This window comes from Homalodisca vitripennis, chromosome 3 (assembly GCF_021130785.1).
Source record: "Homalodisca vitripennis isolate AUS2020 chromosome 3, UT_GWSS_2.1, whole genome shotgun sequence".
NCBI classification, from domain to species: Eukaryota; Metazoa; Arthropoda; class Insecta; order Hemiptera; family Cicadellidae; genus Homalodisca; species Homalodisca vitripennis.
Window position 1 is genome coordinate 59,810,051 of NC_060209.1, and position 17,516 is coordinate 59,827,566.

General features: G+C 32.5%; 1 protein-coding gene across 1 annotated transcript in view; it reads left to right on the forward strand.

Moving 5' to 3' along the window:
* Positions 1–6,777, forward strand: part of LOC124356967 (vesicular glutamate transporter 1-like) — a 30,194-nt gene extending 23,417 nt beyond the window's left edge. The window contains exons 9-10 of the mRNA XM_046808308.1: positions 3,983–4,103; positions 5,640–6,777. Of these exons, the coding sequence (XP_046664264.1) occupies positions 3,983–4,103; positions 5,640–5,807 (289 nt within the window). The 3' untranslated portion in view covers positions 5,808–6,777. The remainder of the gene's footprint in view (positions 1–3,982; positions 4,104–5,639) is intronic.
* The last annotated feature ends 10,739 nt before the right edge of the window (positions 6,778–17,516 follow it).

Sequence of the window (17,516 nt, forward strand, 5' to 3'; positions counted from 1 at the left end):
TTATAATTATGTAGTTTATAAAGAGGGTAGGGTTTATTCCATTCTTAACTTCAAGAGTTTAGCACTTCAAGTATCTAAAAAAGCAGTAACCTCCAAGAGTGTTACGAAAGCTATAGTATTACATTAATAGAAATAAAATAATAACTAGCAATAACAACACTTTAATTTCTTACATATTATAAATTATTAAAAAGTAGTTTATTTAAATGTTTTACAGTTTTAATTCACTTCAAGGAGGTGACTGTTTTAATCTTAATTTATTTTGTTTAGCACTCAGTAATGTGAAAATTTCAGATGATAAAATATTTTACAATTCTCAGAAAAAATAAGGTTAGAAATAATCTTTATATATAAAAATGAGGTGAGGTTTGTTATCTCCACTAAAACTCGAGAATGGCTGGATCGATTTAGCTAATTTAGGTTTTTAAATATTTTTAAAAGTCCAAGGAAGGTTTAAGAGACTAGAAACATTGGAAAAGTTTTTCGAAATGTTTAATAATTCTGAAAAAATAATTATAATACTTACTACACATAATCTAAAGTTAAATGGCCCTAACAGTTTTTGACACTTGTCTTTTAGTTGAAGTTCACCAAAGTGGCAGAAACATTTGTTTACATTTAAATTTTAGAAAATATTGAATAATGATACAGTGCTCGATTAGATGTGTTATGCAGATTGCAAAGACAAAGTTACTATTTTATTTTTATTTTAGATTGCACCAGTGACAATTAAACCATTTATGCATTGAAAATAATATTTAAACGGTGTTCTAAAACCCACATTGATGATAAAGCTGTGAATGTATTGCACATAAGGTTATCAAAACTGGTTATTCCCCGTAACAATTTTACTCTAGTTAAAGGGAAAACAAAGGATTGGCACACTCTTCCCCTTTTATCAGAAGCAGAATAAAAGGAACGGAAGTAGATGTATTTTGACGAAGCTTTAAAGTAGTCTTTTAAAGCTTATTTATGACATATTTTCTTGATCGGGCCACTAGTCAAACTCAGCTATGGCACTTGAAAAGGATGTGTATTAAGCCGTAGGGGATCCGGGGGACACCCCAGGAGAAAATTTTGCATATGTTTAGACTAAAAGCATGCATTTTGCACACATTTCAACACAATTGAAGTGTCAGAAAAGATACAAATATCACGTGTTTAGTACATCTTATCTTAAATTTATATAAAAAGGTTGATTTTAAATTAAAAAACCTTTTTATGAGTAATAACACTCCGCCCAGTCCCAACCATGAACTCTATGCACACACAGCCTGTCTACCTGAAGCTTCACTTAAGAGGCGAAACATGGGCAGAGGAACAGTACCAAAGAATTTAGTTTTTAGAGTGTGCCAAGCTTATTTCTAATAGCATGTTAATAGTTTTAGGTATAAAATATTTAAAAAAATTAATTGTATCCACCTAATGAAGCAGTTCTTCATTAGCTTCATCTCACCGCACTGGTGCCTGTATTAAACAGCCACCGCACTGCTCACAGTTTAAATTTGGTAGTTGTAGACAGTTTCTCCCATCTTACGTATTATGGCTTTAGCCAAGGACTTAATCTACCAAAAGGATGAGACTTTTCAGAAGCATACACTGTAAGAGCACCAACAACCAAGCTGGTATACTGCCCCTTCGCCCCACTCAATGGACTATGCGAGCTTCTAGTATCTTGGGAATATTGAAAAACTTTTAAGAGCTTCTAGAGCTTTTTAAAATATTTTCTGCAGAGGACAAAACAGAGACAGATTACAAATGTGCAGACTACCTTGAGTCAATGTTAAAATTCTAGACAATTCTTTTTACGTCTTTATTGCTATGCAATGAACCCAGTAGATGTCAACAAAAAAAATCAATGCCCTCATCTAAGTGTTGCTGATCAGGAAAACACATATGAGGGCATCTATTTATTTGTATATTGAATGGAAGACGGATAGTTTTGAACACTTTTAGGAATTGTGTTTAAAAGAAAAACCTTCACAATCGAAGAATACCAAAGAAGTATGAAAACAACAAAGTCAGCGCACCACACACTTTCAATACCCCAAAGTAATACTAGAGAGCTATTTATATTTGTTTGTGGAACGGTACAATTGTGTATTACTGAGCAGTTTGCATCAAATTGACTCACATAGGTCATTCAAATTGAACAAGAGTGCTTTCTTTTAGTAAACAAACAGAGGTGAAACAAATTTTGAAAAATCAACTGAATTTTCCAAAAATTATCTAGAAATTGAGAGACTGCGCTTACACTTGATCATTTTAACTGATATTGCTTATAAAAAACATGTGTGATGTATGAAAGTAGATTACACAAGAGCCTGCAGTTGGAGAAATGTTATCTGAAGTTGTGAAACTTTAAGCTTCTTCAAGTAGTTCTAATCATGACAGCAACAGCAGAATGGCCATTTAGAACCCTTAAACGACTAGAATCATATCTCCGGTCAACAAAGGGACAGAAGCAATTGAAAAACTTGGCTGTTCTTCATGCCCACCAAGATGTTTTGGATGAATTGGATATCAGACCAGTCATCAACAACTTCATATTCAGTAATCCAGTCAGAAGGTCAACATTTGCACCTTTCTAAACCATAGCCCTAATAATGGTATTTTGAGCAATATTAAAAACCTAGAGAATTAAATGCATACAGAATGTTAAATTTTCAGTTTGGTTCAAAATAGTACTAGTTTAGTACTGTATTCCTATATTACTACAGTAGTGGTACTGTATTAGTTATTGTCAAATACCTAAATATTTTTAGGGAGTAAGACCCAATTAAAACCTGCTATTTACATACAGTTTGACTGTAAGTATTACACATACTTTATTATCTTTGTTAATTGTATTAAAGCATTAACTTTAAGATGTTTTATTTCATGAACCCTGAGCCTTTATTAAAGTAAGCTTAGATTAGCTATTTCACTTATCAATTAAAGTGCTATTATAGCGGAACAGCCGACAACAATATATTATGTTTTATTCTTTTAGTTATAGTTTAGGATTAATTTTAATATAATTTCAGTCCTTTCAGTGCTATATATTCACTGCTCAGTGATAATCTATAAACATAATTATTGGTGTAAATTACATTAGCTTTTTATGAAAATACCAAGCTTTTTATGTTTTGTTTCTTTTTCAAAGCCAAAAAATGTGTCAGCTTGTCGAGTTTCCGGAGTGTCGAGTTATCGAGAGTCGAGTTTTCAGTGTTCTAATGTTGATCATGACTCTAAAATGCTTAAAATAGTTTAAAACTCACTTTTTTAGAACTTTTTCCGAGAGCAAGACCCTTGGTATGAGCCCCCCAAGTATTTTTTATAAATCGACTCCCCTGGACAGCATACTCTGATAAAGATTGACAATTATGCTCTCTCTCTTTGAGTACCATTTCAGCCAGTCCAGAAAGTCTAATTTAACTACAAGTGACTATTATTTTGTTTGGTGTTCTTAAAGTTAATAGTATATTGTAAATTTAGAGTAAGTTATAAAAATAAATAATTAATATATAGCTATGATAGGCGGATGCAGTACCGCATTTCCCTATAGGCCCACTAGGCCCAGGCCTAGGGCGCAAAATTTTAGGGGGCGCATAAATTTTAAAGTACACAAAAGAAAAAAGTTGCGGCGGCGGGTGGTGTTGGCGCTTGGCGGGGCGGGTGGCCAAGGTTAACTAGGTCCGGGGTGCGACGTTGACTCATTCATTGGTTCATTGCTTTTATTTATTCAAAACACTTCTATATATATATACTATTGTAATTATCTTTCATCAAAATTACGTAATTAAGAAATTTACTGGATTTCTACGTCAGTGTAATCAGAGTCCTCTGGAGGTGGGGGGGGGGGCGCTCTTTGGTCTGTAGGCCTAGGGGCGCCGAATTTGTAAATGCGGCCCTGGGCGGATGTAGTGTCCAAAGTTGTATTATTTATTTTTAGTTGTAAGAAGACCAAGTAGAAGACCCAATAGTTGTGCTTGTGTTTCAGTGTAAATCACCTGGACATAGCGCCTCAGCATGCCAGTGTTCTAATGGGACTTTCCAACACATTTGCATGTGTTTCAAGTTTTCTGGGTACCCATCTTACTGGCTACATCATCGGAGAAAGGGTTAGTCATCCTCTCTATCTTACTTAATGATTATTTTGATTTTAGCATGCATCATTGTAAAGCATATACAACAGTTTATATAACTTTAGTACACCAACAGAAGTGAGAATCAAACAAAAGAATAATTTAGGTTTTACCATTTTTAGTATGCTATTACTAAAGTACTTCTTGGGTCGTTTTCAAATTGAGAGCAAATATTATTCCCAGGCTAATACATGTTTATTAAATAACAAATTTTTTACATTTTAGTAAATTTAGAGGAGAGACTTAGGAGTTCAAAAAATGAATTTTTTATATAGTTTTGATATCAGAGACTACAAAATAAAGAGTAATCTAAGTGAAATATTTTTGCTCATTGTCTCATAAGGAGCAAAATTATGTCACTAACAATGTATTAGACACAATCCCAAAGCAAAGTGGAGAGACCAAGTTGTCTACACATAACAAAGTTAGAGTGGGAAGGGTTGATTTTATAGGAATGTTGAGTTTAGCTCCAGTTCACCTTCCTCTTAGTGCAGCATCTGATATCTGACACTGTCACAGACTTAATTCTTGGTCCAGTGGATTTCAGGCACTAGACTAAGAGAACAGTGAACTAGAGCTAAACTCAACATTCACATTGAATCAACCCTCCCCATCACAGATATGTTATCTGTAAAACAGAAGTACTAGCAAAAACTCCACACTATCATTCAAGGGTAATAAGAAAACGGTAGAAATAATAAAGGAAAATGACTAAACTGTAATACAAAAAGTATCAAATTATCAAAAGGCTGACAGTCTGATAAGGAAACAATGTTGATCACTGTATTCTCATACTGGTTGTTGATTGTTTAAGCTACAGTTAATAAAGATATAGACCTGCCTTTTAACTTAACTATAAAAGGAAATGTGTATTTCTGGCAGTTTTGGTTTAACATCTGTTGACTGAAGATGGTTCTCCACAGGGAGGCTGAAATATTTTAAGATTTTAATTCTGTCAAAAATGTTTGGATTCAGAGTGAACCGTAAAACTTAGGTGGTAGTTATGATACCAGTCATGTAAGCCCAGAACTAGGATCACTTCCCATATAGGCTATATAAATATTTTAAATTATATTAGTGTTAAAAGTTTTCACCACCACTGTTACTTAGACTATTGGTAATAATAACACATTTGTAAAATTTAATAGTCAAATGTTGTACAGTATTTAAGGATTTGATTGACACAAATCATTCCCCACAATAAGTCAACAAAAACTTGGTCTAGAAGTAATAAAGATAAAGGAAATTATTATCATGTATGCATATACAGAAAGACTGTTATTATTTGCAAAAATAACTAAAATAAGCAGTCTTCCCGTACTCCTTCATGCTTTAAGTATCTTATCATCAATTTTATGTTTTATGTTTACCCAAAATGATCCTCCTAATGCATGTATGTTCACTCATAATTATGTATTTTTTTCTTTAGAATATATCGAGAATTTGTCTAGGCCTATTTCCACCAATTTTACTATTAGAATATTTTTAAAAATTGAATGTGTTATACTGTAGAATCTAGAGCAGTGGCAGTACGCGTTCTACGTAATCATCGCTGTCTATCTCGTGGGGGCACTCTTGTACTGGGCATTCGCTTCAGGAGAGAGACAGCGCTGGGCTCCCCCTGCACCTACCCCAGAATCAGAGAGCCTGTCACTCCCACAAAGAAGCCATGTTATCTGATTCTGTATGATGAGTTGTAATTAAACTCTTGGTTATGTTTGTTACTGAACTCTAATTCTAATTTCATACAAAAAAAACGATGTACAAAACAATAGCTACAGTGCACAACTACTGTTTTGAAACCTAATTGGATGTTTTAGAGTCTAAAAACAAATAAGATACTACATAAAAATTGGCTAAAATGTTTAGTTTTTCTTAAATACACACATAAGCTACACTGATTTTATCTCACTTTGTCATAATATGGGGTGCACAACTAATTGTCTTAGTTAGACTTAACTAATAAAAATATAAAATATTACCAAAATATTCTAAATGGTTTTTATTTTTCAATATAAATGTCAAAGTTCATGAATAAGAACTTAACAATACAAATAAAAATAAATCAACTTCAAAAAACTGTTATAAGCTAAAGAAACTAAAGATTTAAAACTAGTTTTAATTTGAGAAAACAACACAGTATGTAAGGTGACACCAAATACAACAAACATGTATTACATAATTATATAAACGTTATACATTCTATACATATTTTCTCTTTTTGCAATCCTACTAATAAGCATAAAAAGGAAAGATACACAGGGTTTAGTACTTAATAAATTGAATAGTTGAATATCAATAGGTACACTGTATTAGCCATTATGTAGTGAATGTACAATTGCATTTATTATTATAACCTACTATGTGTTAATGTATATAATAGATTTTACCCTAAATGAAAGTTTGAATCATAAATACAGGTATTTAATTTGCCTTGTCGGTGAAGTAATTCAATGACAGCAATTAATTCATAAGACCATATTTTAAGAAAACTACATTCTTTTAAGCTTGTACTACATAACCACATTCTACCTCATAAATGAATCTGATTTCTGTAGAATTACTTCATTATTTTTTAGTCTACTTAAAATTGTCACTCCCTTCAAAAATTGTGTTACTGGTTTTCAATAAATTTTGTTTTTCAAATTAATATTACTTGTTACTTTTTAGTTCCTTAATTTTATTACAGGTTTTGAAAGCTGGTTTTTTGTATTAATATTGTTAGTAGGTACTGTTTTATACATTCTCCCATAATTAGGAATACAGATGAAGATTTTCAGAAACTATAACATAACATTTAGTGACTTCATTTAATAAAAGAACACGCCAACTCTTAGTGGGGCATTCATTTAATTAAGGCAATTAACGTTTTTTCTATACTGTTGTCCATTTTATGACAAACAGGTTATAATGGACCAATACTTAAAACTCTTACAAAGGTGTAAAACTTCCCATACCATGAGTGAGGTTTGTGAATATTTAGAGAAATTGCAATCCAGTACTCCACACTGTCCCTCCGTTGCATGACATATATATTCCACATGTACTTCAACTGAAGTGCATTCCAAAATATTAAGGAAGTAAATTCTTACCTAGCATTAATATATTCAATCTTAGTCCATGAAATTAAATGCCTGCTTAACATATTAATCTGTTCATAACTTGGGTAAGAGCTTCCTTAAAGGAGGCATTATCTGGAATGAAAATATAAATGATGCATACATGCTATTTATTTTGCATATTCAAATAGCGTGAAAGGATGTTCAAATAGTGCAGAAGGATATTGAAATAGTGCAGGAAAGGATTTGTCAAGTAATATGCAACATCATATGTTTATCACTTAAATCTGAAATCTTTCCAGACCATCATATTCTTCACTATGACATATCGCTGGATAAATTAAAAAAAATATAGGAATAGGAGCCTACATTTTAAAATGGTTCACCAGTTACCTAGAAAACAGGAAATGTTGTATTAAAATAGCCAATGAATATAGTTCCTACAGAGTCTTCAATTAGTGAGTCCCACAAGGTAGTGTTTTGGCCCCAATTCTACATAGAATATAGAACAGTATAGAATATATATCAGAAAAAAAAACATGTGTTGTCTTTTAAAACAAATTTACCATTACCATTTGTTTATGTATGCAGATAAAACAGCACTTGTTGTGGCTCACCTAGCAGATTGAAATGAAATTACATATAAACAATCTGGTTCAAAGATTAAAAGCTATATTTGGGAAACTATAACTTAAGAAATACACTTCCCTGTTCAGCACTTAAGCTAATTTTATGTCAATGTTTGAAAACATGTTGAGGTACAGGGGGTTGTGGTAGGGGGTACAAGATCTAAATCATAAAAACTATGTGGATAGTTTGCAAAGAAGAACTCTATATCAAGTGGCATGTGTGCCTTAATTATAAGACAATTTCCAAATATCCGATTTAAAAGCCTTTTACTATGTATATACAATAACTTAAATTTCAAACAACTTTCTAAAGTAAAACTAATTATATATACTATTTATCTGAATCTTTTAAATCGGCAAATTCAAAAACATGCTATACATTTATACAATTATAAAAAAATATAAACTGCTAAAATACTTATGGGGAAGATTCACTGAATTATATTATTCCAAAAATATTTAATCAAATCACTAAAAATTGATAAAATTTAAAAATTTATGCAATGTTAACTAAAGTCTTACATTCTTTATTAGTTGCTTGAAACTGTAAATAATGAATAATAGATATGTGAAATTACAGGTTAAAGAAAATAGATTATATTCCATAAGTTGGCATAACATTGTACTTGTCCATTAGCATTTCATCTTAAACATTGGTATTGCGATTGTATATTTATACAGTATAAAATGTGTGTGTGTGTGTGTGTGTGTGTGTGTGTGTGTTCAAGTTCTAAAATCTTTATTCATAATGTGTAAAAATATATTACATTTCTTGCAAAATTTAAACGATATAATACATGCAATGTAATTTACATTCTCAAAGCGCATGCATAATGTAAGTTGCCATAAATCAACTAAAAAAATGTGCATTACTAAGGCAGTCAAACAGTCCAGCCCTCTTCTTGCAGATGCAAATCACTATCTGTTGTAACTAAAAGTGGTACAGTACAAGTAACCTATACAACAAATATCAATGATTTAAAAAAAAAAAAACTATAAACTTAACTTTATTAATTCAATAAACAGGTTAAATGCAAATAACAACTTATAAACAACAAATAATTAACCCGGTATATAACAATATAAAGTGCATTCTTTAATATGAACTCTGTCATCTGGGATATAAGCTTCCCTACAAAGAATATACTAGTCCTATAATTATCTAATAAGAAGTTTATTGAACAAAGTTGGGCCAAAATAAGAAAATAGATGCCTGACAATATCTTTAAAACAATTTTGTATGAAGAAAATTGAATTGAGCAGCTCAAAAGAAAGATTATTATTATAATTGAACAAATAGCTTACTGTATCCATACGTTTAGTACTATAAATTATTATATAACGTTGACACATTAAGTGCTACCATAATGTATGATGCCGTGTCATAATCTACTCTCGAACCAAGACATTATAATTGGACATATAAATTCATTCTCATGAATTTGTTTCATGTAATATAAAGAATTATTTATTTTCATTATTTTCTGGCCCAATATCTTATATGGATTACCCATTTCAAATTAGTCAACATAGCTAAGGTCTGAGCCTTCTATTTTATATTTCTTAACGTTTTTTATTCATATATCTATATCTAAAAGGTCAAAGGCTTTTTAAACTAATTAAATAACAAGAATTAATGTATGAGCACTGATTGAATTTGTGATGCAGATTATATGTTGTTCTGATGCCAAGTCAGTTTTGTTACCAGGTAAAAGACTATATTGATTGTTAGAAAATAAATTAAAGTATTGCAAGTATTTTAGCTGCTGTTCCTTAGTTAACCTATAGCAAAAACTTGGTACTGGTAAGCGATATTGGGCGAGATGATGACAAATCATTGTCATACACTTTCTTATACACAGGTAAAGCTACAGCAATTTTAAACTCATCAGGAAATACTCCCTGTTTAAGAGACTGTTTATAAATACAGTATAATAAAGGTACAAATACATTATATTATTCTTAATGACTATGCTACTTATTCAATCCAATCTAGAACCATCCTTAATTTTTACTCTATGAACTATTATACAAAATAATATCTATTTCAGCTATATCAAACCTATTTAATAATACTCGTATGTGTGTGTGTGTGTGTGTTGTAATTAATTATTGATAATATACTGTAATAAATTTGTTAATAAATTTTTGAGGATATTGCATGTATAGATCATATATATATTACACAATGCTGTAGTTTATACAGCATTTTATTGCTTTATCTGTAGTCTGGTTGTACTTTCCTTTGTTAATGTCTACTAACACTACTGCCAGAAGTGCGTTCGTTTTTTTTTATAAATTAAAAAGTATTTGTATTGAAAAAATGTTTACAATAAACTTGGGATCCCAACGATAAATTATTTCTAATTTTTTGGGAAACAAGACTGTATATGTTTTTTGCAAATAAAATTCTTGATGCCTTGATAAAATTATTCCTTGCTTTTGGCATAGGCAACCTCATATAAATTGTGGAATCAATTTTAGAATCCAAAAACTAGCAATTAGTGATTTTAAACCTGAATTTCAGTGAATGTTATAGTCTCTGTATGTGTTTCAAACTGTTCTGTATGAGAAAAAAACTTTGAAAACATTTTAAAGATTAAATAAAACTATGTACAATTACATGGTTATATAAGAAATAAAGGTAAATTATATATGCAAAAACATTTTGAGTCTTGTCAAGAAGACATTGTACATTGGACATATTTTATACCAATTTTCCTTTTAACATTCAGTGTGAATCAAATTTTATAAAATTAAAAATTCCATTTAAGAACTACAGGTATTTAATATACTACAGAGCTCTCTATTTGTAATATTGATGAGTATTTTTTAACCACTGAAGGATTATTGATATTTTTAAAACACCAGTTGTGAGGAGGTAATCATTGTTGTTTATTGTGGAATAAATGTGTAGTAATCAAATGATACAGTACTTTGTATGACACTATTCAATGTACATATGTCCTTCATGAATAAAGGCATTTTAAATTGAATAGCTATAAAAATATACCTTGGCAACATATTCCATGTTGTTGTTCCTTCGCATGTTTCAATGGCTTCCTAGACAAATTCTGAAATAAGCAGTAACATTCACTAAGTGTCTGTGGGGTAATCTATATTTATTTAAAAATCTGTACTTTCTGCTCTAGGATTGATTCCATTAGTATGAAGAACTAGTACCTGTGTGGCATGTATATCTCAGCAACTTATTCTGCATCTTTGCTCTATGTCATACTTCAAAGACACTCTAGAGGGGTGTTATCTGGAGCCCTGATGTAGACTGGGAAGCTTCCCTCAGCAGCTCTGATGTAATTTGTAGTGTTTTTAAAAGCTTAAATCTCCACACTCAATCCTATCTCATTGCTCCAGAATAAATTCTCCATTGCTTCCAAAAACTAACGTTACTGACAGTTACTACAAAGTACAATATGTCCTAGCATATGTAAGTTAGGTGATAGTTTTTGGAAGATAACTACTTCTCAGCAACCTATTCCGCCTCATAGCTCCATGTCATGTTTCCAAGAAGTCCTGGAGGGGTGTTTTCTGGTATCTAGTTGCACACTAGGGAACTTCCTATAGCAACTCTAAGTTAACTGCTTGTAGTGATATAGAAAATTCTATCTCCACATTCCATCTTGTTCCATTGGTCAAGGACAGATTTTTTTTGCCCCTAGTAGGAACATTACTCTGAATCCAAAAATGAAAATTGATGTTTCCTGGTATTTCTAAGTTAATTTGTGGTAATTATATAAAAGTCATATCTGGAATTATTGATTTTGTCTGGTTTCCCATCAAGTTTTATGTGTTAAGCTTGCAAATTGATTTCCTGGACAAATACTTGTCTAAAAAAATTAAAGTAGTACCCCTCTTTCGTTTACACAAATATCTATCTAAATCAGTTCAGTAGTTTCAGTAAAAAATATATGGACAAACATAAAAAAGGGACAGAAACAGGTTGAAATGTATAACCTCCCCCTCTATGGAATAGTTTATAAAAACAAGTCAAGAAATATTGTAAAAAATCACCAAAACTGATAAAATGCTTCTTATCTTATATAAGAACTGAGAAAGTTTACTTTGCTGTTGGAGGAGATGCATATAAATTCACATTACCTGACATATAGTTGCAAAAGGTAGTACAATTATTAAACGCTGAATTAACCTAAGAACTTTGTTGAGGTTTCTATTGAAATAGATGACAAAATTCTTGTTCACATATTTAGAAACTTATGCTAGAAAAAACAAATTATTTATATCTTTCTGACCGTTAACATAGTATGCATGAAATAAAATTCTCTTATATACACACATTGAAGCTGATTTACCATCCTCCAGAGGAATACTTGATAGAAAATGAATGACTCGCACTTAAAATCATGTTTGTATGTATTAGGTTGAAGATAATAACATAGTACAGAAAGAACAGTGGCCCTAGTATCGACTCCTGAATGACCCATAACTAACTTTCTCTAAGCTAGCAGTCTAGGCATCACTTCCTTTTTATAAACTAAAATAACTTATGTTCTGTGTGAAATTTATTTATAGCTGAAAATTGTAATACTGTTATTTATACTAGAGTTTATTTATTTGTTAGCGAATCATTTTGGTTGGAATCATGTTAGTGTCAAATTGATATTAGTATTATTACTAGTAACTGTAGGAAACCGAGGAAAGGGAATTGTTTGATGTATAGGTTTACGTTTATTATTAATATTATTACTGATGTGAAAGTTTGAGAAATTTTAGTGTTTATTATATTAATACCTGATATCTTTGTAAAGCTTTTATGTGTATTTTTTTAATAGTGTTTAATTTTTAATTTAGTATAATATTAGGTTATATAATGTAGCAGTGACAATACTTATTAATTATTACTGTTCTATTTTTGACTATGTCATCTATCTTACCAGCATAGCTGGATCTTGTAAGATGTAATATGACAATATACATTCATTCATTCATTTTCTCCAAAAGCAGGGAAATCCTCTTTATGTACCTCATAAACCAAACAAAGCAATGCAATGTATCTTAGTTTATTTTTGTAGTGTTAGATCTTCGATAGCTCACTAGATCATTGGTCACTGTTACATAATCAAAAATTGAATATACAAAAATAATCTGTACCTAAAGCTTTTATTAACAAAATGTCAACAAGATTAATAATAAAGAAACAAAAGACACCCAGTAGATAATTAATTAGAGAGTAATAATTATAATTTTACAATTTTTCTTTTTTTAGTAAAAAAACCACCAAATTTTCCTTTTTTAACAATTTAAGAAAATCATTAAAGAATATGTACCAAGTTCCTAATTGGTGATTTAATCATTTAAACAAGTAGATGGTTTTATAAAATGCCGAGGTCTGAAAGGCTGATGATATACTTGCTGTCTTATATCCATATTAGATATAGGCTCAGAATTAAGATGGAATTGTTCTTCTTCAGTTGACGTTGTCACCAGTTTAAACTAGTTTGCCAGATGGTCTACATGCTCGTTGTGATCAGTAGAATGGGCAAATTCATCTTGGGTTGGGTTAGAAATGTCAGTTTCAATTACTATGCTGAATGATGAATCAAAGTATTCATTCTCATAAGTAGAAGAAGAAAGTCCTCTTGACCCAAGCTGCCACATAGAAACTGTGGATCATGACCATCCTTTTAGCGAACCAATGCATACTGAGGGTTCTTCAAATCAGCTCAAATTCTTCTACAAGCCTCATATTTGCTGGTTCTCACATTGCATTTGGCAAGCACCGGTCCGGGAGTCAGAGTCAGGCAAGAAGGTGTACTATGCACACATCTCTTGAATGAACAGTCATGATGAATATTTCAGATGAGGTACAATTGATAGGTGTGCAAAACACCAATAGCAGGACTGCTGCAGTACGTCCTCCCAGTCGTGTATTCGTAAATTGTGAGCACTTTTTTTATGTGTTATCTCTTTGAAGAAAATTTAAAAATTCGGAGGATCCCCTTTGGTATGCCAATAAACAGAAATTATGTTACTTGTTGATTATGAAGATTCAAGTATTTTACGGGTGGAAACGACGTTATACCACAGTTAAGTAGTAATAGTCAGGGTCGGCGCACACGTAAGCAGATAAAGCCCAGCTAGTTTAGATCAGATAACGCTGATAGTTTATCATTGTTGCCAGAAGTCGGTACTGGCCTGATTGCGATACCTTTTCCGCTGTAGTCTTGTTGTTTGCTGCAATTTATTTCTGTGTTTCCATTTCCGTTGTTTCCATTTAATTAACTTATGCTTACGTGATCTAAACTTGAATTGAAGTACTATCTCAAGGGATTTATGATTGGCATTTTCCTTACGAAATTATCTATCGTGATCGGAGCAAGTGTTGTATTCATTGCTATTCTTGTTTAAAACGTAATTTAACCTATAAAATTGCCATTTTTAACCCCGATAAAAAACAAGCGTCTTTATAATGCACAAGTACTGAAATTAATTGTGACATTTAAATTTGTGAATTGGCTATTCTTATCTTATGTGATTGTTATTCTTTTCAATTACGGTCTTCACAACTATCTACGTACTTCTCATAATACTTTTTACTGAAACATAAATGCTTCCATTACTAAAATTTGTCAACAAAATGAATGAGCGACTCCCATTCCCACATTTGACATTTGATTCAGGGCAAGGCATCTCACTTTAATTTTAACATACCTACTTATACACATTTATTACAAGATTTAGAGAACTCTACACTTTTAAAGTAACAGTGGCATATATTTCATTGTAGACCTATATGATTCGAGTGTTGGACGCTTATACTGTAGCCGAAATTTATCTCGATGCCCTAATCATCGTCATTAATAAATAATATATATATATATATATATATATATATATATATATATATATATATATATTTCTTTTAGCACACCATTTCTTCATCCATTCCGATTGTTATTTTCATTTTTTCTTCGGAGTCACCTATTCTCTGCTTGTTGCTATTTACATGTACGTAGAATCTTTATCTTATAATATTTTGAGTTCGTTTGTCTTGGGTTTTAAATTTTTTATTTGTACGTATAATACATTTTCTAAGATTTATTAAAAAATATGTCATTATAGTATACTGGCTTTTATTTCGTTTTATTTTGTTTAGATTAATTGTATGGATGAGAAAATGTTTTAAAATAAAATAAAACTTTGGAAAAATTGAAAACTTAAATTTTACCAAATTGTTTGGTATCTCCATATTTTCAGGTACAATTGGATCCCCCAACAATCATAACGTCTTACCCCCTATGCTTTGTGTGTTATATCACATTCAACAAAGAAACTAAAAAAACCATAGATTTTATTGTAATACTCAGGAAAATATTACAAAAAAATCTAACAAATCTTTAATGTGCATCCTTTGTTATCTACAAGATTACATGCTAACCCATTGTCGACATTAATACTGCTTTCATTTATTTTAAATTTATAGCTGTAACCATCATTCTGTTTATGATGTTTCACACTGTGAGTGTTCTATAACACTATTCGAAAGCCTGGAATATAGTGTAGCAATAGCAGTGCTAAAATTAGTGATATAGTCAAAAACGAAGTTAACAGTTATTCTAACAGTCAATGACTAAACTTTAATTTTTAATTGGAGCACTTATCAAACCTTCTCCAATAAACAAGTTCCAGAGTAAAAATGTTTCTTGACACGTCGTTAGTTCTAACAACTTGATGAGGGAAGCACAGCAATTATATGATTAGAACTCAACACATCCAGTCCGATAAATACCTTCTCAATGTGCAGCTGCATATCTGATTCCCGAACCGACTCAGGTGATTGTACATTAGACACCACATACAGGGTTTGTCCGGAAAGTAATATGACTGAGTCGATTTAAAAAATTACAATTACAATTCTTTAACAACTTTCAAAATAGGCTCCTTCTACGTCGATGCAGCGCTGCCAGCGCGATTTCCAAGCATTGAAGGCGTCACAGAAGGCATTCTCCGGAATAGCCTTGAGCCGCGGTGCATGCTGCTTGGATCCCCTCTGTCGTCTCAAAATGCTTGCCTTTCATCGGCCTTTTCAAGTGAGGAAACAAAAAAAAAAATGCCGGGGGGGCACATCTGGACTGTAGGGCGGCTGTGGAAGAGTTGGGATGCCGGCTTTGGTCAAGTAGCTGTTCACAAGAAAGGCGGTGTGAGCCGGGGCGTTGTCGTGGTGCAACTTTCAGTCGGCTTCGATGTCTGATCGGACCCGATTGACCCTTTGTTTGAGTCTCTTGACCACTTCCACGTAAAACTTGGCGTTGACGGTTTGTCCAGGAGGAACAAATTCATGGTGGACGATGCCTTTGATGTCAAAAAATACAATGAGCATCGTTTTCACTTTGGAATTGCTCATTATTCCCTTTTTTGGCCGAGGAGACGCCGGCGTGTGCCACTCGGAAGATTGCCTCTTTGTTTCGGTATCATACTCAAAGATCCACGACTCGTCACCTCTGATTACATTATTCAAAAATTGGGGGTCACTTTCACACATGTTCAAATTTTCTTGGCACACTTCCACTCGCCGCAATTTCTGGTCATCAGTGAGCACTTTTGGGACCATCTTCGCGCACACCTTGCGCATGTTCAAATGCTCCGTCACAATTTCATGAACCACAGATTTCGGTAAATTTACCATCTGGGCAATTAAACGAATACTTAGTCGACGGTCTGAGTTCAAAACTTTGCGCACACGAGTCACATTGTCAGTGTTTGTCGAAGTCGAAGGTCTTCCAGCACGAGCACGGTCTTCATCAGCGACCTCTTCCCGGCCACCGAAACACACTACTTCTTGCTAAAGCAACATCTGGGTAAGCCTGCTTGATCATATCAAATGTCTCTGTCGCAGATTTACCGAGTTTCACGCTGAATTTAATCGCGTACCTCTGCTCTAACGAACGCTGCATTTTCAGCTTGTACCACTCACAGAAACACGTCATGCGAAAATGCCTGTCCTAACTCTCCAGGTGTTCGGAGACAACTGACCAGCCTCTTGTTCGTCGGCAGGAACGCCCTCTACCGAATCCAGTCGGTGCGCGCATGCTCCGAAGTACAGTCTCGGCGAAAGAAAATCAGTCCTATTACTTTCCGGACAAACCCTGTAGTCTATTTAAGACTCAGTAATCGATTTGGATAGAATCAGGTGATTGATTACTGTCGAAGAAAACTGCCGGAAAAAGATGAAGTCTGTCTGCTTTGACTGATCAGATACTAATGAAATCACCACTTTAGTGAGGTACTGTAAAATTTACAATTGTTCAGACTTCTTTTCCGTAGTTGCTCTGAAGCTGTGGAACAGTTTATCGTTGCTACAGACTAGGCTCAAGTGATTATTTGTTTGTGATGAAAATGATATAACCGAATGCTGGGTTATAAAGATGATAAAACTCATTTACTAGAGACTGAAATCATGCAGCATTGGATACTTACCATCTTCTGATATTTGCCATCGTTCAGTGAAACTTGTTTCACTGAACGATGGCAAATGTCCGGAAAAATCCTGTTTCTTTCACAATCCTTCCATCGTCAAAAATAACCTTCAAACAAAGAATCTTCTGATAAATTAAATTTCATAGATATTGAGCTCTTACAGCGTACAGTATCATGAAAACAATACCATTAATTGTCAATAATGCTGTGATATACTGTATCTCTATTAGTGATACGTAGTTCCTGTA